At 37.6% G+C, this 27,581-nt stretch overlaps 1 protein-coding gene across 2 annotated transcripts in view; it reads left to right on the top strand.

Moving 5' to 3' along the window:
• The window catches only part of LOC149141306 (serine/threonine-protein kinase ATG1t-like), a 188,477-nt gene extending 164,744 nt beyond the window's left edge, over positions 1–23,733 (top strand). The window contains exons 7-8 of one of the 2 annotated variants that reach the window (XM_089446925.1): positions 22,943–23,054; positions 23,290–23,733. In XM_089446925.1, the coding sequence (XP_089303051.1) occupies positions 22,943–23,054; positions 23,290–23,345 (168 nt within the window). In that variant the 3' untranslated portion in view covers positions 23,346–23,733. The remainder of the gene's footprint in view (positions 1–22,942; positions 23,055–23,289) is intronic. The other variant, XM_089446926.1, reaches the window with a different exon arrangement.
• Positions 23,734–27,581: the final 3,848 nt, after the last annotated feature.

Below are 27,581 nucleotides of genomic sequence, written 5' to 3'. Positions count from 1 at the left end.
GATGTAGGTTCCATCCTTGTGAAGCAGCAAGGGCTATGATCGAATGGATGGTGGTATATCGGGCAACAGGGGCAAATATCTCGTCATAGTCTATACCTTCCTTCTCGGAGAAGCCACGAGCGACAAAACGAGCCTTATACTTTTCCGCACTTCCATCAACTGCATGATTTATCTTGTAAAGCCATTTTGAAGTGACAACTGCTTTGTCTTGGGGTCTGGGGACCACATCCCAAACATGTTTTTTCATAATGGAATCATATTCCTCGATCATAGCATCCTTCCATACTTGATGCTTGACAGCATCTGTGAATGACGAAGGCTCATTTTGGATGATCGTGCTCATGATGGTCAGGTATTCCTGATACCTGTTCGGCTTCTTACTTTCACGGAAGGTTCCTCTAGGTGCAATGTGTCCTTCAGCATCATCAAGTGTCCCCCTGAGCCATGAAGGCCTCTTCCTAGAAGAGGAAGGCTCTTGCGGAGGAGGATCAATAGGATCCTAGGTTCTTCCACCTCGGGCATTGTCTCATCTTCCTTTTCCTTCGGTTCTCCAGTGTCAACTTCTTTAGATCCCCTTAAAGTAGGAAGATTGTCTACTTTGCTAAGAGCCATATTTTCGTCAAAGGTGACATCATGACTAATCTCGACTTCCCTTTGACTAGCTACATAGATTCTATAGCCCTTAGTATTTTCGCTATAGACGACGAAGATTCCTTTCTTTCCAGATGCATCCAATTTATTCCTTTTCTCTTTCAGCACATGAAAATATACAGGGCTTCCAAAAATTCTAAAATGAGATACGTCAGGTTTTTTACTAGTGAAAATTTCTTCGGGAGTCTTGGAACCTAATGCTTGATGAGGGCATCGATTTTGTACATATATGGCGGTATTTGCAGCTTTGGCCCATAGAAACTTCGGAAGTCTTTGATCATGGAGCATAGCACGGACAACTTCCACAATTGTACGATTCTTCCTTTCCGCCACACCATTTTGCTCAGGAGTATATGGCGTAGTAGTCTCCCTCTTAATGTCAGCCTCTTTGCAAAAGTCATGAAACTCATTGGATTCATATTCAGTCCCATTATCAGTCCTTAAGGTCTTGATCTTCTTTTCGGTTTGATTCTCGGTCAAGGCTTTGAAGTGCCAAAACCAGGAGAACACTTCATCCTTTTTTTTCAAGAAGTATATCCAAATCTTGCGAGAATAATCATCTGTAAAAGTGAGGTAATATAGATATCCTCCCAAGGAGTTCACAGGCATCATACCGGATATGTCTGAGTGAACCAACTATAATATATCGAAGGTCTTGCTTTGGCTTGAGGGGAATGGTCCCCTTTTGAGCTTTCCTTCGGCACATCCTGGACATACACCTTCTTGCTCTAATCTGAACTCGGGCATCCCGGTCACCATTTTTCTTACATTGGGTAGAGCTTTATAATGAAGGTGAGCAAACCTCCAATGCCGTAGTTCGGACTGAAGCAATGTGTCACAAGACATGACACCCAGTGGACTTCCTCCGACTTGATGTAATGAATCAACTCGAAACCCAAGAGTAAAAGCATATTTAAAGTTTTTTTTCCATACACGTACCTTGCCATCGCTGAAGGCCACCTTGTAGCCTTTGTCTTCCATTGTCGAAATGGACACCAGGTTCTTTTCGAGATCAGGTACATATAATACATCTTGTAAATGGATGGTATTACCCTGATTCAATTGAAGAGTGACATTTCCTATGCCTTTCACGGGATATTTTGAATTATCTCCAAGAACAATTTCCAGGTTGGTTTCCTTCTCTGTCAGATTATAGAGAGCTTCTTTGTAACCAGTGAAGTGCCTTGAGGCACCACTATCAATAAGCCAATTTCCCAGCGAGTCCGGGGGAGTAGTAGTAGATAGAGCTGCTGGTAGATAATATTCATCTTGCTTATTGTTAACAGTGTTAGATTCATACCTGGAATTTCTTGCCTTCTTGAATGGTTGTCCTCTTCCTTGATTTTGGCACTTCTTTTACTTCTGACATTTGACCTATCATTCCTTTGATTGCCATGAGAGGGATTTTGATCATCGTCCCGGTGTGAGTCCCTTTTATCCGGGCACTCCCTTGCATAGTGACTAGTTTTATTGCAATTGTAACATCGCCCTTTTCTTCCACCCTTTGGTCCAACCTTTCCTTTGAATTTAGCCCCGGAATCGTTTCTTCTTTTATTATGAGAAGAAAGGCAGAGGGATGTCCTTTTAAGTATGGGCATTTCTTGCTCTTCCATCCTCGTTTCTTCTTGAATGCATCTGGCCATTAATTCCTCAAATCCAGGAATTACGTTATTGTTGAGAAGAGTAGTTCTGAATATATACCATTCCTCCAAGAGTTGTGAGTGTCATTTCCCTGTCAGGAATTACTTCCCCAATAGATAGGAAATCGTTCTTGATCTCGATGATCCTTAAGAAATATGCTTGCATACTCTCATCTTTGCCCTTCTTAATTTCCTTAAGCTTATTTCTAAGAAACAAGACTTGATTTGCATCATTAACTTTAAATAAACTCACTAGTCTATTGTAGATTTCCTTGGAGGTGTTCAGCTCGGAAACATAGGCTACCAAGTGCTTGTCGATAGAGTCCTGGATGATCTTCCTTGCTTTGAATTCTCCCTTGGTCCATTTGTTCCTAGTAGTAGCGGATGCATTTGATGGATGCTCAACAATTCCGCCTCTCACATGGTCCAACACTTCCTATTCTTCTAATGTTAGATCGAGAGACATCTTCCATCTGTGATAGTCAGACTTCTCACAGAGTTTGTCTTCAGCAGGGAAGTGTGTTGAGGACCCCATGATTTATTTCAGATAGCCTTGCCAACCTTCTCTTCGGTGATTGCTCTTGCTCTTGCTCTTGCTTGGGCTTTGTCTTCACCTCAGCTCCGATGCCATGTTAAATTAAGGTATGTTCTATGCTTAGAGCAATTTACTTATTTTTCTTCTTATTATCCACAGATTAGCAATTACACATACATTAAGTAAAGTGCAGATAAAACATTAAATGATCAACAGAAAACAAGCCAAGACAAGAGACACAAGATGTGGCGGCTAGCCAGGGACAAACCCCAATGTGGGGAAACCCTTTGATCAAATCTTCTTTTATCTTCAATAGTTCAGCAGAGAGAAATAGTACAAAATCTGAATTCTGTAATTTTATATCAGCAGCAGCAAACCCTAGATCAGCAAAGTCAAATTTGGTCAAACTAGTTGAAATTGATCTCTAAAATACTTGGTCAATTTCGGGTCAACTTGTCCTCGAATAGCTTGAAGAAACAATCCTTGAATAGCCTCAAAAGTTCAGTCAATTTGCAGATTTCTGAAGTCAACTTGCAGCCTTAAACTAGGGCAGTGAACACCGGTCAAACCAGAGGTCAGATCACCTTGATTTTTGTGCCAAAAATTGCGCCTTGCCTAGGAGAGGCAACCACACCCAATCTGCACTTCTGGATGGTCAACACTTGGTCAACGCTGGTCAAAGAGATGACCTGCTGTCCTAGCATCTTTTTTGCGTTTTCCTTGCCCTAGGATGTCTTCCTTTCAGCCACCTGTGTGAGAGAGAGAGGGGCTCCTTTTGTGCGTAGGAGAGAGAGAGAAAAGATGAGTGAATGAATTGTCCAAATGAGGAGTCTCCTTGTATTTATATGCAAATGTTGAGTGTGAATAGACGTGACTGTTGGGCTTTTGAGACCTTGACAATTTGTCCATAATCAAAATAAATTCATATCTCCATAAATATATATCGGAATCGGATGATCTTTAGATCAATCTTACACCTTTCGATGAGAGGAATCTAGGAAAAATATCAGAAGCCATAAATAAGGTGATCCACATGGAGTTTGGCCTTAGTTGCCAATTTTAACATATCATGACTCCGAAAAACATCAAAATTTCAAAAGAATAATGAAAACATAAAATTAAAAATAAAAACAAAAATTAATTATAAAAGATGAGAATTAAAAACATTTTTTTTTTTAAATTTTATTTCGGGATAAATTTTCAACATTTTGAAATAATGTGTAAAAGATTTTATCATGACTCTGAAAAACATCAAAATTTCAAAAGAATAATGAAAACATAAAATTGAAAATGAAAACAAAAATTAACTATAAAAGATAAGAATTAAAAGTAAAAAAAAAAAATGAAAAAAATTTAATAAAAAATAACAAAACGTAAATAAAAATATATATTAGAAACAAAACATAAAATAAAAAAAAAATCAAATATATAAAAAAGACAAAAAATCAAACAAAAAAATAAATTAACAAAAAAGAAATCAATAATAAAAATGTTAAAATAGAAAAACAGAGTTAACCTATAAAAGATAAGAATTAAAAACTAAAATTATCTCGTACACATAAAAAAATTTGGGAAAAAAAACAAAATTTAAAAAGCTATAAAATTAAGTAAATAAAAATACAAAAATTTAAAAAACCATTAAAAAAAAAAACTAACTAGATTTAAAATTAAAAAAAACTAGAAAATTAGCAAAAAGAACAATTTTTTTTACTAAAATTAGATTAAAAACATTTAAAGAAAACCTAAAAAAAGAAAAATACTCAAATTAAAAAAAAAACCATTAAAATTAAATATATATATATATATATATATATATATATTTTCAAACATAAAAAAAAAACATTTGCCCCTACGGGCCACCAGGCGGCTGAAGGCCAATTCTGAGAAATCGGCCTTCAGGGCCTTGGGTGGTGGAGGTGCACGTGGACTTCGGTCGTTCGACGATCTGTGGGGGCTCGGCCGTTGGCGACGGAGCTCTGTCGCTGGGGCCACTGAAGGCCGATTCTCAGAATCGGCCTTTAGCCGCCCGACAGCTCGTGGGGGCGCATTGTTTTTTTAAAGCTTGAAAAATATATTTTTTTAAATTTTAGTTTTATTTTTTAAATGTTTTTAATCTAATTTTAGTAGTTTTTTTTTTTTTTTTAATCTAATTTGTTTTTAATTTTTTAGTTTTTTGTTAACGTTTTTTTAAATTTTCTATATTTATTTATTTATTTTTATTATTTTTTAAAATTTTGTTTTTTGTTTTTTTCAATTTTTTATGGTTTACAAGATAATTTTTTTTACATTTTTATTTTTTTTTATTTTTGTCTTTATATATATTTTTATATTTGTTTTTTTAAGTAATCAACATTTAAAAAAGAGAAATAAGACAACTAGAAAATTTGTTAAGTAATCATGATTTCAAAAAAAAATTGACATAAAAAAATTTAAAGTGTCAAAAAATGTAACATTTAAAAAAAATATTCACACTTAATACATTAGAAAATTTAAAGTGTCAAAAATAAGCCCTCTAAAGAAAGGGTTGATGCTGCAACAACACGTTTCAAAATCAGCATGAAAATCACTAACATTTAAAAACAAATGTTTATATTTGATACATAAGAAAATTTAAAGTGTCAAAAATATGCTTCGAAAAAATGTATTCTGCATCACCACTTTTCAGAATCGGTTGACCTTTTTGCTACCTCAACAAAACGGGTAATCGTATTAGTTCCGTTTTAAAGTTTACATTGTTCTTGGTGAGGGTCTTCGTGGTCTTTTAATGTTGATCCAAAACTTTTGTTGATGTAGATTTCTTCTTTGATTTAGGGTTTGATACTTTGATGTAGATCTTGAATTCACTTTGATATCCTTCAACTCGCTTTGATGCCTTCCTTGAAACCCGATCCTTGAGTGTCTTTTTGATTAGACGCCCTTCCTTAACTGTCACCTTAGCTCTGATACCATGTTGAGAAATCTAGGGCATTAGCATTAGGTCATTTCTCTTCCATTAGTAACTGCTTGTGAATACTTTTTCCTTCTTTAGATTAGAATCTTATTCTTCTTAGATTATTAGTGTTTTTCTTCATCAAACAATAACCAATGCATGAACATAAATAGACAAGAGACACAGAATGTAGGCTATCAGCTAAGGTCAAAACCTCTTACTCTTTGAGAGGAAAACCCACACAAATTCTTCTTATAGAGATTCCAATTGACGAATACCAAGACCAGGACCCTTGACCTATTTGCCACTCCAAGACCAAGATACAAGTTCTCTTGACGGTCACTCTTCTTCTTGTCTCCTCTTCCACTTTGACCTTCTTAGCATTACCGAGATATTATTACTGTCTTCACACTGAGATCTCCTTTACTGTGAGATATCCTCGCTGTCTTATAACTGAGACCTTACTTCTATGAGTCCTTGATAACGCTGCACTGAGCCTTTATTACTTGATCACTGTGATATCATTAAGTTTCTCCTTGCTTTACTGAGACAGAGTTTCACCTTTGATACTTCATCGAATTGTAGTGTCCTTTGAACACCGAGTTGTACCGAACTGTGTCACTGTAATTGTCACTTGAATTTTTCAGAGGTACATTGAATTCTTTGACAGCATGTTGACACCAAACTGATCTCTGTAGTTCTGTACCCTATCTGAGCTTCTTTCCTCGCACTGATATCCGAGCTTGCCTCTGCATTAGGCCACCCAAAATCCCAAAGAAATCCGCACTTGTCCCTTTAACAATCCATCTGAAAAACTCAGAGATGTATCCAAAATTCTCTAACTGTGGAATAGGCCGAGGTCCCTATATATAGTAGTTTGTCCGTATATAAGCTGACATGACCTCAACGAAGGGATGTGTCTCTAATTTTGGTGAGCCGACATGTGCCATTTACTTCATTTGGAGGCCGACTTGAAGAGGAGGACAATGCTTGTCTTTGGAGGGCTATTTTACAATCCTATAGACTAGAATACATTTGTAACATGCCTAAGAAGTGCTCTTCATACATGACATTAATTCTTTGGACAATTCCTAAAGGCTCACAATGGGAGCCATCTAAAAATAAAAGCTCTTGCTCATGAAACCCATGAAACAAGCCAATAATAATTTTATTTTCTTCTTTATATCATTTACAAAAATCACAATTATATGTCATTATGAAGACCGAACCTAGTTACACTTTTCAACAGATGGAACTATACTCTTCCACCATGGCATCCCTCCAAACCTGCCTCCTCAAAGGTAGAAGGCTTGGACTGACTAATGTTTCTCATTAAGGCTGAATAACTAGAAAATCTAGTTGGTGGTCTACTCTCTCTAAAGGTCCTACTAAGAGCTTCCTCATGCTCCTCCACATCCCCCAAGGTTTTCTTGGCCCATCTCGACCTGCTCCTAGTATAGCTCGAAGAAACATCTCGCTTCTCCTCTTCCTATAGACTAGAATACATTTGTAACATGCCCAAGAAGTGCTCTTCATACATGACATTAATTCTTTAACAACTCCTAGAGGCTCACAATGGGAGCCATCTAAAATAAAATCTTTTGCTCATGAAACCCATGAAACAAGCCAATAATAATTTTATTTTCTTCTTTATATCATTTGCAAAAATCACAATTATATGTCATTATGAAGACCGAACCTAGTTACACTTTTCAACATATGGAACTATACTCTTCCACCATGGCCTCCCTCCAAAGCTGCGTCCTCAAAGGTAAAAGGATTGGACACACTAATGTTTCTCATTAAGGCTAAATAACTAGAAAATCTGGTTGGTGGTCTACTCTCTCTAAAGGTCCTACTGAGAGCCTCTGCATGCTCCTTTGCATCCCCCAAGGTTTGCTTGGCCCATCTCGACCTGCTCATGGTATAGCTCGAAGGAACATCTCGCTCCTCCTCTTCATCTGAATACTGTGTTCGTTTTGTTGGTCCCTCCTTAGTCTTTGGTGTTAAAATTATGCAACTGCAGTCAAATTCCACTTTGGACAACTTATATGATGAAGATAATAATGGCAATAGCTTCCTTTTTTCAAGAGGACCAAAATCGACCTAAATATCACCTCATTTGGACAAGAACTTGGCTTTTGAATTTATGTTCCTACTCATGTATATTGGATTAGGTTGGCCCTATGCACATGTACAATTGGATAGGTCGGCCTCAACATGAAGTGGACCCTCATGGAAGCCTATAAATAGAAGAGACTTCAAGCTCATTTGGACACATTGATCAAGCCATCTTCTCTTCTCTTCTATTTGTCTGGTCTTGGTTCGCATAGGTCTGACAGAGGAAATTCACACAAGGGGCCGAAACTAAAAGGTTGAAGCTCGCACGGATCTAGGGTTTTTGTTTCTTGACGCAAACACGTAACTGAGCATTTTCGACCCCAGATGCACGCACAGAGTGTTCAAGGGTGCGTCTGGGGTTTCTGAGACAGATCGGGTAGTTTGGTCCCTGGACGCACGCACAGAGTGGTCAAGGGTGTGTTTAGGAAGTCTCAGACGCTTGCACAGTAGCTTGAAGGGAGCGTTTGGGGTTTCTGAGATAGATCGGGAAGTTTGGTCCCTGGACGCACACATAGAGTGGTCAAGGGTGTGTCTGGGATGTCTCAGACGCTTGCACAGTAGCCTGAAGAGAGCATCTGGGGTTTTTGAAGCAGATTGGGCAATTTGGTCCCCAGATGCACACATACAGTTCACCAGGGAGCGTCCAAGATTGCCATAGACGCTCGCACAACTCCTCTGTGCGTCTAGGACTAAAAGATGAAATTTCAGTATTTCGAAGACTCCACTCAGTGACAATAGTGTTCAACAGTTGACTACAGACAGTGACAGTACATTACAATCCTCAAAATCAGGGTTTTTGAGTATAAGCATGATTAGGTTCATTTCATGGATGTCATAGTTGTTTTATTGGTTAGTTGCATAGACAAAGATATGAATCATTGTACTCTCTTTTGCTAAATCATTTGATGATGATCTAAGAAGAAGAATTTGCAAGGGTTTTCCCCATAATGGGTTTTGCCCTGGTCTCAAACCAATCCTTGTAACATTGGAGTAAATGAAGATCTATTTAATGCTTCACTTGATTCTTGGAAAAATGATTGGTTGTTTGATTCAGGAGCAACCTGCCACATGACTCATAGAAAATATTTTTTTGAAGATTTCACTGACAATGTTGATGGAGCAGTATACTTTGCAGATAAATCAAAAATCAAGCCATCAGGGCTTGGCACAATCAGGCTTAAACTGCCTGGTCTTCCAGACTTTCTTCTGGATCATGTTCTATATCTCCCACAGCTCAAGAGAAACTTGCTGTCCTTGGTCCACATCCGCCAGCAAGGTCACTCCATTCATATGTTTGATGGCAAGCTTGAGGTAAGAAAAGCATCTTACCACTCACTTTTCATGAGGGGAATAGAAGAAGAAAGGCTTCTCAAACTGCAAGGAACCTCTGCTCATGCACAACATTTCTCATACATCTCTCATCATGAAGAAGGTACACTTCCATCAAGTTTATTATGGCATGCTAGATTTGGACATTTGAACTATGACAATCTCCACTTGCTGAAGAAAAATGGTGTTGCTGGTTTGCCTACAATTCCTAGGAAACTTAAGCAATGTGATGCTTGCATTCTAGGAAAGCATAGCAAACAGTCCTTTCATGATTCACATTCAAGAGCACATAGGAAACTTGAACTCATTCATTCAGATTTATGTGGTCCAATGCCTGTTCCTTCTGCAAATGGAAATAAATATATCATGACATTTATTGATGACTACACCAGGATGTGTTGGGTTTATTTATTGAAGAACAAATATGATGATTTTCAAACATTCAAGAATTTTCATAAATGGATTGAAAATGATGCACAATCTCATATTGGGTCTATTCGCACTGATAATGGAAAAGAATACACATCAAATGAATTTGAAAACTATCTTCGCCAACATGGGATCAAACATCAAACAACTGTGCCCTATAATCCCCAACCGAATGGTGTAGCTGAAAGAATGAATAGGACAATCTTAAATATGGTACGATCCATCCTCTTCTTCAAAAATGTAAAGATAATGTTTTGGGCTGATGCTGTTCTATGTGCTGCATATATAAAGAATAGATGTCCATCTAATGCTATAAGAAACAAGACTCCATATGAAATGTGGTATGGACATGTTCCTTCGGTAAAACATCTCAGGGTCTTTGGTTCCACCTATTATGCTTTGATACCAAAGGTACATAGAAACAAACTTGGTGCTAGAAGTCGTAAGTGTATCTTCTTGGGATATTCAAACACCTCCAAAGCATACCGCCTCTATGATGAAGTAAATAAGAAATTTGTTGTATCTAGAGATGTAATTTTCCTTGAATCATCCAAAACCGACAATGTTGTTGAGTGGCAACTTGATCGCTTGGATAGATTCGCAAAAGCAAAATCATTTCAAGAATTTGATAATCAGATTCCACATCTTGAAGGGGGGATTCCTATACTAGATCAACATGTGGAATCTTCTTCTGAAAAACACTCTCCCCTGCATGAAACTCCAACAACGGATGATGCTTTAAGTGATGTAATTGATAGAATTGGGAGACTCAATTTTGATTTAGTTCCAACTCAATCAATGGAGTAGCCCGGACCATCTCAGAAAGGTCCCCCAAAGTGGGTGACAAAGACACTTTAAAGTGTTCATCCTGATGAAGTTGGAAAGACAGGAACCAGAAATTCAAACTGGCAAAATGGAGGTGATGTAGATGACTCTAATTCACCTGTTGATATGGATGTTTCTTATGATTGTGAATTGAACTTGTCTACAGATTTTGAACCAACTTCCTTCAAAGAAGCTGCTTCTCATGATGAATGGAAAGAAGCGATGCAAAAGGAGTATGATGCCCTCATAAAGAACGACACTTGGAAGCTGGTTGATCCTCCATTAGGAACCAAACCAATTGGCTGCAAGTGGGTCTACAAGAACAAGTATAAAGCTGATGGCTCACTTGACAAGCACAAAGCTAGGCTTGTGGCAAAAGGTTTTGCATAGAAGGAAGGGGTCGATTATGAGGAGACTTTTGCCCCCACAGCAAAATGGGCTACCATCCGAACACTCTTTGCACTAGCAGCTCAGAACGGTTGGAAAGTCCATCAAATGGATGTAAAAACGACTTTCTTGAATGGAGATCTAAAAGAGAATGTTTTTATGTCCCAGCCTGAAGGATTTGCTGTGAAAGGACATGAACATAAAGTATGCAAACTTGTGAAGTCCTTGTATGGCCTCAAACAAGCACCGCGAGCCTGGTATGAAAAACTGACTGAGCATCTTTTGAAACTCAATTTCAAACATTTTGATCTTGATGATGCAACTTTATTTGTCAAGTTGGCAAAACAGTTGTATACCTTATGGTATATGTAGATGATCTTTTGATGATAGGGAACAATGAAAGCTACATTGCATCCATAAAGAAGGAATTGGGGAAAAGTTTTGAAATGACTGATTTGGGCTATGTTCATTACTATCTTGGCATTGAAGTAACCCAACATCCAAAGTCCATATTTCTTTCTCAAAAGAAATACATTGGAGATCTGTTGAACAGGTTTGGCATGACAGAGTGCAATCCTCTTACTACTCCAATGGAACAAAACTCAAAGCTCACATCTATTGAAGGAAAAGAATTTGAGGATGCAACAAAGTATAGACAGCTTGTAGGAAGTCTCAACTACCTAACTACCACCAGACCAGACATTTTGTTTGTTGTTGGAATCCTCTCTAGATTTATGCAAAAGCCTTGTGAGGGACATTGGTCTGCTGCAAAAAGAGTTCTAAGGTACTTGAAGGGAACTCAAGACTTTGGAATCAAGTATACACAGGTGGATGACTTCAGCTTGATTGGATACTCTGATTCATACTTTGATGGAGACAAAGAAACCGGGGTATCAACTTCAGGATATGCTATGAGTCTTGGATCAGGAGTTGTCTCCTGGAGATCACACAAACAATCAGTTCCAGCAGATTCCACAACAGAAGCAGAATACGTGGCAGCAACTGAAGCAACAAAAGAAATTGTGTGGCTCAGGAAAATTCTTGAAGATTTGCAGGTAAAACAAGTACAATCAACTCCACTCATGGTTGACAATACCTCTGCAATAAAGTTGGCCAAGAACCCAAAGTTCCATGATCAAACGAAGCACATCAATACTAAATATCATCTGATTCGACATCATGTTGAGGCCAAAACAATCCATCTCTGTCATTGTTCCACAAATGAGCAAATTGCAGCCATCTTCACCAAAGCGCTTGGAAGAGAAAAGCTTGAACAATTCAGAACGATGCTTGGACTCACCAACATCCCTTCAGATTAAGGGGGGGAATGTTGACACCTAATCCTTGTGATTGGGTAAATATATGTAAATAAATAAATGAGAAATGTGAACAGTCATCGGGAGATGAACTGAATAGTCTCTCCCTCATGTATATAACAGACCTACTCGATGGAATAGATAATACGAATCAATTTTTGCTTAATGGAGTTACTGCCTAGCCTGACAGGGGCACCAAAAATACAAATTTTTGCAATTCGTATCTTAAGCCAGGAATCAAGTGCATTAACATGTGAAAGGAATTGGAGTTGCTTTGACCACATTCATTTCAAGAAAAGAAATAGATTGTTATCTGGAAGATTAGAAGATCTTGTTTATGTTCGTAGTAACTTATAGTTGACTTTGAAAAATGTGGCTAAAGAGTCATCCAATTCCTCTACTCCGTGGATCGATCCTGTTCGAAATGCATCAATGGATGAAGCTGATTTATACATTGACAGGGAATTCACTGATGAATCTGATGCTGAAGCATCTAGCGGATTGACAGCGCCTATTGCTCTTGATGATATAGAACTTGTTGATATAACAAGTGGGCCACAGGAACATCAAGAATAAAACTTGTGTTCCTGTTTTAGATTTCTAGTTTACTTTTTGCATGAACAATTTTCTAAAACTACCAAGCTACTTTAAACTTTTGAGTTTATATATTTTGAATACTTTTTTATCAGATTGTTTTTCAATATATGAAATCTGATATGGCCCATGGTTTTGTTGAATTTGATATGGGTGCCAATGTTTATGATGAATTTCTCACCTTGTTTACTATGTATGGAAGTAGGTTCTTTATTGGAATTTGGCACTCGCTTTCATGGTTTATAAAATTATGTGGAAATGATTTAAATGTTTGAGCAATAATCTTATGTGTTTGCAATGTGCATTATGGACTTTGAATTTTACTTTAAATTGTTTTTTTTATTATATATATATACATTTTTTCTTCGAATTTCTATATGTCGAACTTTATCGGCAAAATTTTAGGTGCTGAACTTTATTCAAATTTCAAGGTCGTCGAACTCGAACACGAACACAAACCTGGTGACTTATACTGTCGTATGCAATTTCCGCCATTAAAAGACATTGTTTATTTAACCCTGGCTTGCCTCCATATCATTTACTCTGTTGATCTTATCACTCAGGCTATTTTTTCAAGGTGCTATATGCCATTGCATGCCTAAAATCTGCATTTCATACAAACCCTAGCTTATAACAACCTTCTTCCAAATTATAAAGGTCTTAGAAAAGTATACAGAAAAGTGTAAAAATCTAAAAATCTAGGCAACTCTTATCTCAGGTTTTCAAGGCTTGGCAAGTATCTTTTTCCAATTATTATACGTTGCATCACTATTGATCCCTTCTTAGTTGAATATTTTTCTAGTGATCTTTTGTAGGGAAGCCTCCCTTGTGGGGATAACGTCCACCACTAAATAGCTAGAGAGAAGCCATTGAAGTGACAGTGGTGGCTGATTTCTTGTTCCATAAGACTTAGGTTGCCTAGTGAGTGTTTGCACTAGGCCTGCTAGATTTTGCTGTAATAGTCCAAAAGGAGTACAAGTTAGTGTCTTCATCCTAAATTATTAATAATTGGCAGTGAGTTCAATTCTTATTTTTTGTCGTACAACTGAAAACATTTATACATGGGTGGTTGAATACATTGGATACCCGACTTCATATGTTAGGGTATTTAATCAATCCAAAATGGTATGGTCCAATAACAAGGAGGAGTTATCCTCCCCAAGATAGAGAGGTAGTGAAAGGGTTCATGAATCTTGTTAAAATATTTATGGTTCTATAGAAGATGCATCCAACATACATTCTCATTTTGCTCAATTTTCACATGCATGAGGTGTGTTTGCTTCAAATACTACTTTGAGAGATGGGTGTAGGAACAAAGATCCTAGTGTTTGATTGTGGCCTTGAAGTGTTGAACTTGACGTTTCAAGTTGTAAGCTTTTTTCATATAGTGACTCTCATAGGTAGCCAATTCCTTGTCATTTGAGAGGGATTGGAACATTTATTCTTTCATCCATTCATTAAAGTGAAACTGGATGGGATCAAAGAAGGCAAATAACTTGTCTAGATTCCTAACACACTTCATCTTATTGCTTAGAAATACCTAAGATAAATGGAGGGTCCTTTCCAAAGATGGGACTGATACATAGAGGATGTTATATATATGCATAAGGAGGTGCAACCAGATGGGCTCGTCAAGATACCTCCAGTTATCGTTGCAAATTTGAGTGAGAGTGATGATTACCGGAAGAGCTTGTTTGTGAGGACCTTAGCAATGTTGCTGATGATGAGGGTGCAATAGCACTAGAACATTTGCCTTGAGGAATTCTGTGTGTTGTTTTTCCTTTTCATTTTTGGAAATATTATTAGGCAATTCTTGAATGTAAGATGTATTTGGTTTAAGATTCAAAAACCATTTTTTTTTAACATGAATGGTTATACTTTATATTATAAAGTTGCATAATAATGAGTATATGATAATTGTCCAAAAATACTTCTTAGAAATTATCCAAAATTTTAGATTATAGATGCACAACAATCCTTGATAACTAATAATAGTGTAGATTTTGAAAAAGAAATCCTAACAATAAGCAAAATTTACACAACATTAAGCATAATTATTGAATAAAAGCATGATGATTGTAAGCTTCCTCTTAGTTCCCTATGTTGGCCAGAAAGTTCTAATCCACATTCAACATTTCCACATGCTCTTATTGTTGTTGCATACTCTCATCTTATAGTTGACAACCTAACATTATTTGAATTAGCTGAAGTAATATTTTTGACCAGACTCAAAATGCAACACACTCAATTTGAAGTTCTTCATTTTGTCTCTTTTGACTATGTAGCATTTCTAGTATGAAGGCATATTTAGGGTTTCTTCTTGGAAATATGCATCCTACCAATACTTGAGAAAATTGAGTTCCTATTATTGGTGACATACTCTTCTTGCCTTTCTAGAGTTTTGTGAATGTTGTTGGTCTCACACAGTGGACATCTCTCATGATGCCCATGATCTATACTGATAGTACTACATAACACTTATCCTCATAAAAGAATACCTTATCCTCACCCACAAGTAACAATCTAGCATAACCAACAGTTTGTTCGCTCTCCAACACTCCCTCAGAAAGAGTATAGTAGAGTAGAAGGTTTGAGAGAGGACACACCTTTTGCAATTTGTCACAAGGACCACTAGGTGTGTCTAGAGGCCTAATGCCCCTCCATATCTAGGTGGTTTCTCTCACGAGAGTTCTCACTATCATGCATGCCTATGTGAGTTTCAATATGATTGTTCCACATAGAGAGAGGACTTGGAGGCTTCAGGAATAATATACGATATCCAGGCCCCTGAACTAGAAAATGACCCACACCAAAACTGAAGAACCGAGGCCCCTGAACTAGAAAATGACCCACTCCAAAACTGAAGAACCGAGGCCCCTGAACTAGAAAATGACCCACACCAAAACTGAAGAACCAAACAGGTCCAAGTGAACCAGACCCATTAGACCACCTGGCAAAGCCATGAGAACTGAATCCAAGAGAGCTAGAGCTGTGTGATCCAAAGCCATGCAAACCAAAGCCAAGATAACTTGAGCCAAGGTCCTACAAAGGCAATTCATAAACCCACAAAAGAGAACCAAAGTCCATTTCAGAGCCCCAATTTGAAACCTGATTGAATAGAGCAAAGAGCCATATGAAATCTCTGAATTCAAGTTTCTGTGATTCATATTCTTTAGACAATTCTTCTGTGATTTAATAATATTTCTATTTGAATTAAAATATTATTAATCAAATGAAACGTCAAAGAACCTATTAATTACTAAATTATATAATAGAAATTAAAGAGTTTGAGTAAGAAATGATATTAAAAGGATCATATATAATAACAAAAAATTAAAAATAATGAATTGAATTTAAAATAAAAATTAATAAATAATAAGATAAAGGACCAAAATAAATAAATTTAAATATTAGAAAGAAGAAAATAATGAATCAAAGATATAAAACAAGATAGAAGAAAATCAACCATCTATGAAATATGAGTCTAGAATAATATATATATATACGTATTTTAATAATAAGAATTAATTCTTATTATTAAAATAAGAATGATTAAAATATATTAATTCTTATTTTAATAATACGAATTAATACGTATGATTAAAATATATATTATTCTAGACTCATATTTCATGGTGGATTTTCTTCTAATCCTGTTTTATTTCTTTGATTCATTATTTTCTTCTTTCTAATATATAAATTTATCTGTTTTGGTCATTTTTCTTATTATTTATTAATTTTTATTTTAAATTCAATTCATTATTTTAAATTTATTATTATAGATTATCTTTTTAATATCATTTCTTATTCAAACTCTTTAATTTCTTTTATATAATTTAGTACTTTGTTTTGGTCTTTTTCTTATTATTCATTAATTTTTATTTTAAATTCAATTCATTATTTTAATTTTTTTTATTATTATATATATGATCCTTTTAATACCATTTCTTATTTGAACTCTTTAATTTCTTTTATATAATTTAGTACTTAATTTATTCTTTGATGTTTCATTTGATTAATAATATTTTAATTCAAATAGAAATATTATTAAATGATTTATGTTATTTCCACCAAGATTTAACTGTTGGAACTTTTTTTTCTTCTTTGCATCTCTACATTATTTAATTGTGTGCTTAGATCATACACTCTATCTTAGCCCTGATGATGAACCACATTGGGTGGTTCGAAATGTGTCAACCAAATAAATGTAATGTGATTTTACCGGAAAAATTGTCTGTACAATATGAAAGTACTACACTTCAAACATAGTGGATTCCTTTCTTATTCTCTTGATAGTTCTTATAAGCATTAATTTTATAATTAATGCCAAATGCCCAATTACAGTAAGTCCTTTCATGTAACTTACATCAATAATCCTCGATTTTTGGAATAGAGCCAATGCCTCACTACCTAGTTTCCATTCAATGGTGTTTTCTTGATGTTTTCCAGGTTGAAGATTGAGCTCCCATCACCTGTTGATTTTTGGGTAGCATCGGATGTGCTCTAGCTCCAAAATTTTGTGAAGGGGCTAGAACACATGAGATCTCCAAAACCCATAAATCGTTTGGAGAAATTCCACCCGGATGAGGAGTTATTAAAATAATTAATATTTTTAATGGATTCCTAAGTCTAAACTTAGGAAAATAAAAATATTAATGCGTATTAATAAGAATATGGGTGAGAAGGTTCTAAGTGACGAGGATCAAGCCTGTTTTAATCTTAGTTGTTGATTAGAGATTAGATCATAGCCGTTGATTCATCAACATGAAAAGTATAAGAGGAGACTTGAGGGTTAGTTGGAGAACACACACAACACTTGAGCTAGATCGAAATTCTAGGGCGTGGTTTGCTAAGAATTTCGGAGTAAGCTTCTAGCGCAGAGAGGGGCAGTTCGACAGTGAGACTTTCGTCCAAGGCTGAGGATACATAACAGAGAGGCAATGCAACATTAGGGAGAGACAACACAGCTCCAGGAGGGTGACGTAGAAGCTGGAGGGTTGACGCAGTCATGTAGAGGCAGCGCTGGGGTTTCTGTGAGGCAGATTGGGCATCAATTCAACAGATTGATTTTTGAGCCGGGAAGGCTCACCGGGAGGGTGATGTAGCTCCTAGAGGAGGTGACGCATTCCCAACGCTGGACAATGCAGTCACCTATAGGGTGTGTTCATCCAATTGCTGGATTTGCCAAAATATCTATCTTTGGATAGAGGTACTTCTGCCGGGTTTATTCTTTGTTGGGTGAGTCAGATTTGACACCCTAGTTGTATTCAGAAATTTGCATAATAATACAAACACTCTATATGTTGCACCGATTTTCCTGTATTGGGTTTTTCCAATGACAATTGTCCAAAAATAATGGTGTCCCTTGTGTGATTGTCTCAGTTTATTTCAGTTCATGATCTATATGTGTAGTCTGCAATAGTGTTTTCATCGATGATTAAATAATTAAATAACTTGTTGATGTAAAGAACAAGTAGGAGATGATAAACCAGTGATTGCAGTAGGATTTATGATATGTAGATTCATAAATTCTCACATGGTATCAGAGCATTTTAGATCATAGGACACTAAAGCCATCAGTCGGGAGATTCAACAAATCTACTGCAGAGAGGCAACTATCCCGAGTGACAGCGCTGTTCTAGATCCAGAGACGTAGAAGGGAGAGCGACGCAGTGCACAAGAGGTGACACAGAGGCTCATGCAGTGCTTGCGTTAGCATTCTGAGCTAAGAGAGGGTGATGCAGTAGCTGGGAGGAGCCCTCGCAGTGATTGCATTAGCTTTCTAGACCAGCGCAGAAGCAGGGAAGGGCGGATCAGGCTCATGTAGAACCACGTCAACTTTCTGAGCATGGAAGGAGTGACGCAGTGGCCAGGAGGAACTGATCTAGCTCACATAGTGACTGTGCAGAGCTTGAGGAGCTCAGATTCTTCATTTGCTGGGGTAGAGGGAGCAGTGCAGATCGAATCAGAGGAGCTAGTGGGATGCTGTCGCTGTTGGTGCAGAATAGTGTCTGTGGAGACAAAGCTGAGGTAGAGGGAGTCACTGCCTTGACAGATTTCTAGCCAAACAAATCTAGATCTGGGTTACAGCAACAAAGGAGGATTGGAGAGGAAGTGATTTGACAGTTGGTGGGAATATTTCTGTGAAGGAAATTAGGACTCAGAGGGAGTCTAAAGGAGCTTGTTCCTTAGAGGGTTTCTTGCGCCAAAGAAATCCAGATCCAAGTCTTACTAGATCGACAACAGGAGAGAGAAAATAGAACCAATCCTATTTGTTTTAGAGTAGAGATGGCAGTGAATGGGTTGAGGGATCAGGATAGATTGGATGGAGCATCCAATTTTGTCATCTGGAAGGTTAGGATCCTGGCAATTCTAGACAAACATCGCATCAAGGAATATGCCTTGAAATTAGTTGTTGTTCCGGTCGACACTAATCCGTTGAAGAAGTACGAGGAGGCCCAGGCAAAGGCCAAGTGCATGATCCTAGACGGGGTCAAAGATCATGTAGCACCACACAATGCTGAGAAGGACACAACAAGGGAGATGTGGGAGGCACTGACCACCTTGTATCAAGGATCTTTCATCCAACGGAATATGCTATTAAAAAATCAGCGAAGATAGTACCTGATGCAGAAAGGAGAGGAGATCGATCCCCTTTTTCTCAGGTTGCAAGGGATTTGTGACCAGTTGACTTCAGTGGGGTCTACACCAGATCCTGAGTTCATGGTCAAGATTGCCCTAAATGCAGTCACTGAAGACTGGGAGACTTTTGTCCAAAGTATCTTGGGCAGAGCAACTCTCCCCCAGTTGGGAGGAGATGTGGGCAACTCTTTGACAAGAAGAGCTCAGGAAGATGACCAAGATAGGGAGTAGTGGGAAGGGAGCCTGAGTCAAGAAGGAGGAGGAGGATGCAACTCTTGCATCGTCGGGACAACAAGTGAAGCAGAAGAGAAAGAAGAAGGACATCACCAAGGTCAAATTCTTCAACTGTGGGGGGTGGGACATTATGCCACTCAATTCCCTAGGAAGAAGGGCAAGGGGGGAGCTTCTGAATCAAAGGCTGCTCCAACGAAAGCGTTCAAGGAAGACAAGGATGACGATTGTGCCATGAGTGCTCATGTGCCTCTGGAGAAGAGGTGGGTTGACATGGAGTTGTAGTCGAGAGGACTACATGAGCGAGCAGGATCCTTGAGGTGCCCAAACTCTTGGATCACATACGGCTACGGGAGCCCTTAATGACAGTAGCAAAATGACGGGTGTCTGTTGGAGCGAGGTGTGATGAAGCGATAGTGGCAAAGCTAGAGTGCCAAACTCTGAGGCATCACAGTGGATGTTGTAGTAGTGCGAGAGGCATAGAGAAGTTTATAGCAGTGCAGTGGCAGCAGAGGGTCAACACAGATTAGCAGCAGAGGTAGCTTTAGGATCACGAGGCATCCATATTAACCAGGATGTCAGTGTTTAGGTGAAGTGTTGGTTACTTCTTCTCAGTAACTGAGTTGCGGTGCAACAATTAGCAGTGGCAATGCTATGGGCAACATGAGGCAACATTTTGAGAGGGAGCTGTAGTACAAATGTAGCAGTGGCAGTGTCCGAGTCATGGGCAGTATTATAGGAAGTAGCAGCGCAGTGAATGAAGGGCACCTGGCCAAGTATCAACAACATAGAGGATCGATGCAGTGGATCAGTGTAGTACTTATGTTGGGAAGTATTGTTAGAGCACATTCCTCCCTAAGAGGGAGTGTGGATTTTTGGGGAGTATCGGATGTTCTCTAGCTCTGAAATTTTGTGGAGGGGCTAAAACACATGAGATCTCCAAAACCTAGAAATCGTTTGGAGAAATTCCACCCAGATGAGGAGTTATTATAATAATTAATATTTTTAATGGCTTCCTAAGTCTAAACTTAGGAAAATAAAAATATTAATGGATATTAATAAGAATATGGGTGAGAAGGTTCTAAGTGACGAGGATCAAGCTTGTTTTAATCTTAGCCGTTGATTAGAGATTAGATCACGACCGTTGATTCATCAACAGGAAAATTATAAGAGGAGGCTTGAGGGTTAGTGGGAGAACGCACACACACATGGAGAGCAATACTTGAGCTAGATTGAAATTTTGGGCGTGGTTTGCTGGGAATTTCGGAGTAAGCTTCTAGTGCAGAGAGGGGCAGTTCAGTAGCGAGACTTTCGTCCAAGGCCGAGAATCCATAACAGAGATGCAATGCAACACCAGGGAGGGAGAACACAACTCTAAGAGGGTGACACAGAAGTTGGAGGGCTGACGCAGTCATGTAGAGGCAGCGCTGGGGTTTCTGTGAGTCAGATTGGGAATCAATTCAACAGATCAATTTCTGAGCCGGGAAGGATCACTGGGAGGGTGATGCGGCTCCTAGAGGAGGTGATGCAGTCCTAGCGCAGAGTTGGGAGCAGTTGTTGCTGCACAACACCGGGGACAGCGCAGTCCCTTGTGGGGTTTGTTCATCCAATTGTTGGATCCACCAAAATATCTGTCTTCAGATAGAGGTACTTATGCCGTGTTTATTCTCTGTTGGGTGAGTCGGATTTGGCACCCTAGTTGTATCCAAAACTCTGCATAATAATACAAACCCTCTATATGTTGCATAGGTTTTCGCGCATTGGGTTTTTCTGGGGACGATTGTCCAAAAATAACAGTGTCGCTTGTGTGATTGTCTCATTTTATTTCAGTTCATGATCTGTATGTGTAGTCTGCAATAGTGTTTTCATCGATGTTTAAATAATTAAATAACTTGTTGATGTAAAGAACAAGTAGGAGATGATAAACCAGTGATTGCAGTAGGATTTCTGTTGTGTAGATTCAGAAATTCTCACATCACCTGCAACCACTTAATATTTGAAAGCTATTAACAATAACGATAACTTTATCGTTTTTCTAATCATTGTGATTACTCAATGTTGAATGAGAATTCTGAATCATAAATGTCAAATTTTCATTTGATGAATGACAAATGTTTGAGTTGAAGTTTGAATGTTTTTACTGATGACTCATCTGAAAATGAATATGAAGCTTTGCTTATTTCCATAAATCAGTTTATGTTTTTTATTTTTAATTTTTCTTTGTATATATACAATTCTATATTTAAACCTTTAATATACCCCATCACTTGTTTTGGAGGGTTTACTTTGCGTTAGAAGGGTTAGGACCTTACTGGCTGGGTTGACCAGGACCTTGATGGCAGGAAAAAAGATCCCTTACCTGCATAACCATATCCAATGCTAGCCGGTATAGTTCTAGCATTATTTTTCCCACGCTATTCGGAAGAGAGGAAAGGACAGTGGGCCCTTTTAAACTGGCCACACTCTCGTACAAAGGAAACCATATGAGCAACTTTCCGCTCTTCCTTGAAGAACTAAGACTCAGATTTATTCTAAGCATTTCATGTTTTATTTGATTATTAAATTTACAAAGTCTTGTAAATAACAGTGGTTGATCCACTACCGTATCTCCAACTGATAAGATGACAGCCAATTTTTTTTTTCAGAGAAAAAAAAACGACATAGATCTATATTAAGAAAATATAGTGATAGTAAATTGAACTTCAGGTTAATTTTCACTAGATAAGTTTCTGTAATGCTAAAAGTTCTAATTCTATGACTTTGGGTGGCTGTTAACATGCTAGCTGTGGTTCAGTCTGAACTTTGACAACATCCTAATCATTGCAACTTCCGGTCTCTTAAGCCAACTTTCATTTCAGTTTGTTATAGATGGAGGTACTATTTACCACCAATTTCCCAGAGAGTGGTACCATTTCAAGGCTACTCATTTGGGCTTTCTAGTTTGAGATTTAAGAGCGTAGTCTAGAAACTAATTCATTTCTATTGTAGATTATACACCTAGTTTATTGTACTGTAGAATATTGTGTATAACATGAAATAATAGCACAAGGATCAGATATAAATGATGACCGTTAATCAACCTAAGATATATCACTTTATTTCTACGTTTTATCTTCTTTAATATGATAAACAGGGTAATGTAGAGCTCAAAAGGTCCATAGAAGCATAGCTACAAAGTAATTCTTTATTAATTGTATTCTCATTTCAAAGAAGTAATTTTGATTTCGTTATTCCTAAAAGTGAGGTTCTTTCAAAAACCGATAATATAAATATCATTGCTATCATCTGACTCTTCAAAATTTGTGGCTTGCAGTTACTTCAGAATATTAAAAATTGTACTATATTGCCATTCCCTGAAGTCATTTTATCAGATTTGCACCCGGATTGTATTGATATCTGTACAAAGTTATTGTGTCAAAATCCAGGTAGAAGTCTACCTTCTGTTTTTTTGTGTCTTTACAAATAGCTTTCATGAGATGTAGATTCCCTTTTGTAAAGGCCTTAGGTGGAGTGGACCAAGATGCAATGTTCTATATCGTGTTTGCATTTGTTGATGCATAACATATATTAACTACGAAGTTTACTTTCTTGAAAGGATGTGCTTTTTTTTTCAATTCAAATGCTAACCAATGAAATGTTGGTGTGAACATCTTTTGACAGCTAAACGATTATCAACTGAAGAGTTTCTGAAACATAAATTTCTATCAACTTCATAAAATTCTAGATCCAGACTTGTGAAGCAACCGACCATGCCAACATGATGACAATATTGCCGTGTTTGTCAATGTTAGATCCAATGAGAGGATTTTCTTTGATATATCACAGCTAAATGAATTTCATAATATATTGTAATATATTGTTGATCTTGGATTCTTACATATCTTATCATGTAAACAGATATTGTGTAAAGATCACCAATCCATTTGGTTAAATAAAAGGATATGAGCGTTCCATTACCCTCATTTGGGCCAACCCAGCATTACTTTTGATCTTAGTCAGATTATTTCATTTGGACTGTATGGATGTCAAATAACAATGATTGGATGATTCAAATGGTATTAATCAACATATAAATCTACAAGAGTTGATTCGTTTTTTTGGCTATTTACAAATAGCTTCCACGAGATTTATTTCCTCCCTTATGTAAAGGTCCCCTGGCAGGCCAGACCAGGATCCAATGTTCAAAATGGTTTATGCAATTGTCTATGCATAACGTATATTCCTTATTTTTTATTTTTAATCTAAATGCTAACGAGTGATCTCGTGGCATGGAAATTTTTGGTTTCTGAAACTATTATCATTTGAAGAGTTTTTGAAACATAATTTTTTCTTAACATCATAATATTCTATATTGAGATTTGTAAAGCAATCTAACCTGTTGACATAAATGACAGGAGTATGCTATGCTTGTCCAAGTTAAATCTCAATAACCAATTTGCTTTGATAGATAGGACAACCAAGTGAATATCATATTTCCAGTTACTGCAATAGATATCAATATTTGTTTTTGGTGTCGATTATTACGTAAGAAAATGCCACTAGTCTATAGGATGTGAGCGTTTTGTGACCCTCATATAGTCCAACGTGTCATGACTTGTGATTTCAATCAGATTAGCTCATTTAAACTATATGGATGCCAAAGAGATGACTAGAAGATTCATATGGTGTTCATTTGGATTCTAGACTGCGAGGTGTTGCCTCTTCAATTCACATCTAAGTAGAAAAAGTTTTCATCCTCCAATGTAACCATGAGGTAAGTCTAGGAGAAGTACCGTTGCCACTTCAATATAATTCTCATCTCTTTTTTGGCTAATTCTTTTAAGGCCAAGGGGGTTGTTGATTTGAGTGGTAGTTTTGGAAGGTCTTCTACATAGGCTTGGGGTCTAATCATGTGGAAGACATTATTTGCCTCTTCTAATGATTTATGTTTTCTTTTCTAAGTCAAACTTAGGAAAAGTACAATAATTAAAGTAAATTAATTATTTTGTACTATTGAGTTATTTTTTAAGGATAAATAATTTAATTATTTAATGACTTGAAATAGTTTCAACCTTTGATCTCCAAGATGGTTCTAGAAGGGAGATTGGGGTTAGGGATTTGGACTCAATGAATATTATAAAGGGAGCCCAACGAAGAGGTGAAGGCACATGAAGAGCTCAAGTTGTGTGAGCCAGTCATCATTCAGAGAGCGATTTTTTCTAAGTGCGAGTGGCTCATTGGGCCAGTGCACAAAGAAGAAGTGCGAGTGGGTTTGTGTGAATCCAACAGGGTCAAACAAGAGGAGACTGTAGTGCTGAGTTGCAGGATGGAGATTGAATTTATTTGGAGGAGGTCGAGTTGCTAGAGGGTCAAGTTTTCCCTAGTGCACATTAGTAGCATGCAAGGAGTGCACAAGTCGAGTTGCTAGTAGAGTAGCTGAGCTGAGTTCCCCAGTTCAATTTCATTTGGAGGCAAATTTCCTTGAGGCCGAGTTACCTTGGGTCTAATTCATTATGAGGAAGCTATGTAACTCATTCCAAGTCTTGTATTTTTCCTTGTATCTTTGTGAGTTGAAAAACCTAGATTTTCCAGATAAATAATAGAGAATTGTTGTGGGTGATTTATTTCGCAATGTGAGATTGATTTCTTTGGTTTATTTCCGTTGCATATATTTAATTCTAGAAGATAAAATACTGGTGATTTTATTTTTTGGTTATTTAGTATTTTTTTGGGCAAATAGATAAATTGTTGGCGATAAATTAAATTGCCGTGGGAAAATAAATCTAGTTGGTATTAGAAATTTAACAATTAGAGAAATCTCGAAGACTCTGAAGGGAGATATGAGATCATGAAGGTTTGTAGCAACGAGTTTTCTTTCTTGCAACTACACAATTATTTCTTAAATTCGCAGTTAGGTTTTATGGTCGTGGTTGATTTGTGGAGATGGCATCATTGAGCAGTTTGAGATATGAAGACAGGTTGGACGTGGTATCAAATTTCAGTCCCTGGAAGGAGCTAATTACGTATATTCTAAAGATGAATGGTCTTTAGGATCCAATGAGTAGAGACATGCAAGTTCCTTTAGATCTGAATCTTTCAACAGAGCATAAGGCCAAGGATATGAAAGTGAGTTGCATAATTTTGGATGGTGTGAGGGATCATATAATTCCTCACATATGGGAGCAGGACACCAGAAGACAAATGTGGGTAGCTTTGGTTGGTCTTTATCAGAGAACAAACGAGAACAAAAAAATGGTGTTGTGGGAAATGTTAAACATTATTAAAATCAACAAATCTAAGACCATGACATTTTATCTCACGAGGGTCCAACAAACTCATGATGAGCTTGCAACTGTTGGGGAAATTGTGCATGATTTAGAGTTGGTCAAAATTGCTCTGAAGGGGTGCATAAAGCAATGGTCCACTTTTGTGGATAGGATTCTTGCTCGTCAATAGTTTCCTGATTGCAGCCAGTTATGGGATGACTTCACCCAGAAGGAGATCTAGGAAAACTCATTAACCGGAGGACAGTGAAAGAGCGGAGAAGAGAAAGATGAGCTTGCTCTTACTTCACAAGCAAAAGAGGGCAAAGCGAAGGCCAAACATAACTAGGGCGGAGGAGCATCTTCATAGAGCAAGCAGGAAAAATACATGAACAAAGTTAAATGCTTTGCTTGTCACAAGTTCGGGCATTTTGCTAGTCAGTGTCCTAATAAAAAGAAGGGAATGGGTAAGAATGCTACAACAACTACTGCACAAATATGGTAGAGAAGTTTGAGAAAAAATTCACCTTAGTATCTTGCCTTCTTGGACATCACAAGAGGTGTCAGGTTCATGGACAATGGAGCATCTTGTCATATGACAGGATCTCAGGACTTCTTCACCAACATGACCAAGGGTCTCAAAGATGTACATGTGGAGCTTGGTGACAAGGCCAAGTATGCACTCATGGGCATTGGAAGTATCGAGTTCCATATGGACTTAAGTGGCATCATGGAGGTGAACGAGGTTTTATATGTACTGGGGTTGGATAAAAATCTCCTTTCAGTTTTGGCCATGGAAGACAGAGGACTGGAGGTCAACTTTATGGGAGGTGAAGTGGTTGTTGGGCCGAACGAGACCAATTTCAATAAGAAGCAGGGGATTGGTAAAGGGAGAGGAATCTCTCTCTATTGAGATGACAACTGGTGAACTATCTCATTCATGAGAGTGACAACCAGAGCGAGATTTGGCATAGGAGGATGGGGCACCTACACTACAGATCTCTTCGTATGGTGCAGAGGATGGTTACAAGTTTTTCAAAGATTCAGGTGGAGCAGGATGGAGTGTGTAAACGGTGTGCGCTTGACAAGCAGGCCAAGGTCGCGTATCTTCACAATGAGATTAGGTCAAAGGGTGTTAGAATTGGTGCATTTCGATATTTGTGGTCCTATGTCTGTAACATTGATCACAGGGTCCTTATAATTTTTGCAATGTTCATGGATGATTATTCCAAAAAGACTTGGATCTACTTCCTAAAGACCAAGGATGAGGTATTCGATCGATTTTAGGAGTTCAAGGCTCTTGTGGAGAACCAGATTGGAAAGAAGATTAAGGTGTTGAGATATGATAATAGGGGTGAGTATACCTCTAATGAGTTCCAGAATTTTTGTAGGGAGGCAGGGATTAAGGAGTTCATGGTACCTTACAACCCTCAACAGAATGGGGTTATCGAGAGGAAGAATAGGACCATCTTGGAGGCAGGGAGGGAAATGATCTATGATCAGGAGTTGCCTATTGTTAGAAAATCATAAAGGCAGAAATATTTTCTTATCTTGAAAATCTTACTTTTGAATTCTTATTTTGCTTATTATCTTCTTTTATATTCTTATCAAAGCAACTACCAAAACATAAATGCATGAAGATCAAAACAATAAGGAGACATGATGTAGGCTCTCAACTAGGGAAAACCCCCTCTTCTAGGGGAAAACCCA

This window comes from Pinus tabuliformis, chromosome X (assembly GCF_031772625.1).
Source record: "Pinus tabuliformis cultivar Carrire ecotype Pingquan chromosome X, CPIR1, whole genome shotgun sequence".
Lineage (NCBI taxonomy): Eukaryota > Viridiplantae > Streptophyta > Pinopsida > Pinales > Pinaceae > Pinus > Pinus tabuliformis.
This window is presented reverse-complemented; position numbering and strand designations above follow the sequence as displayed.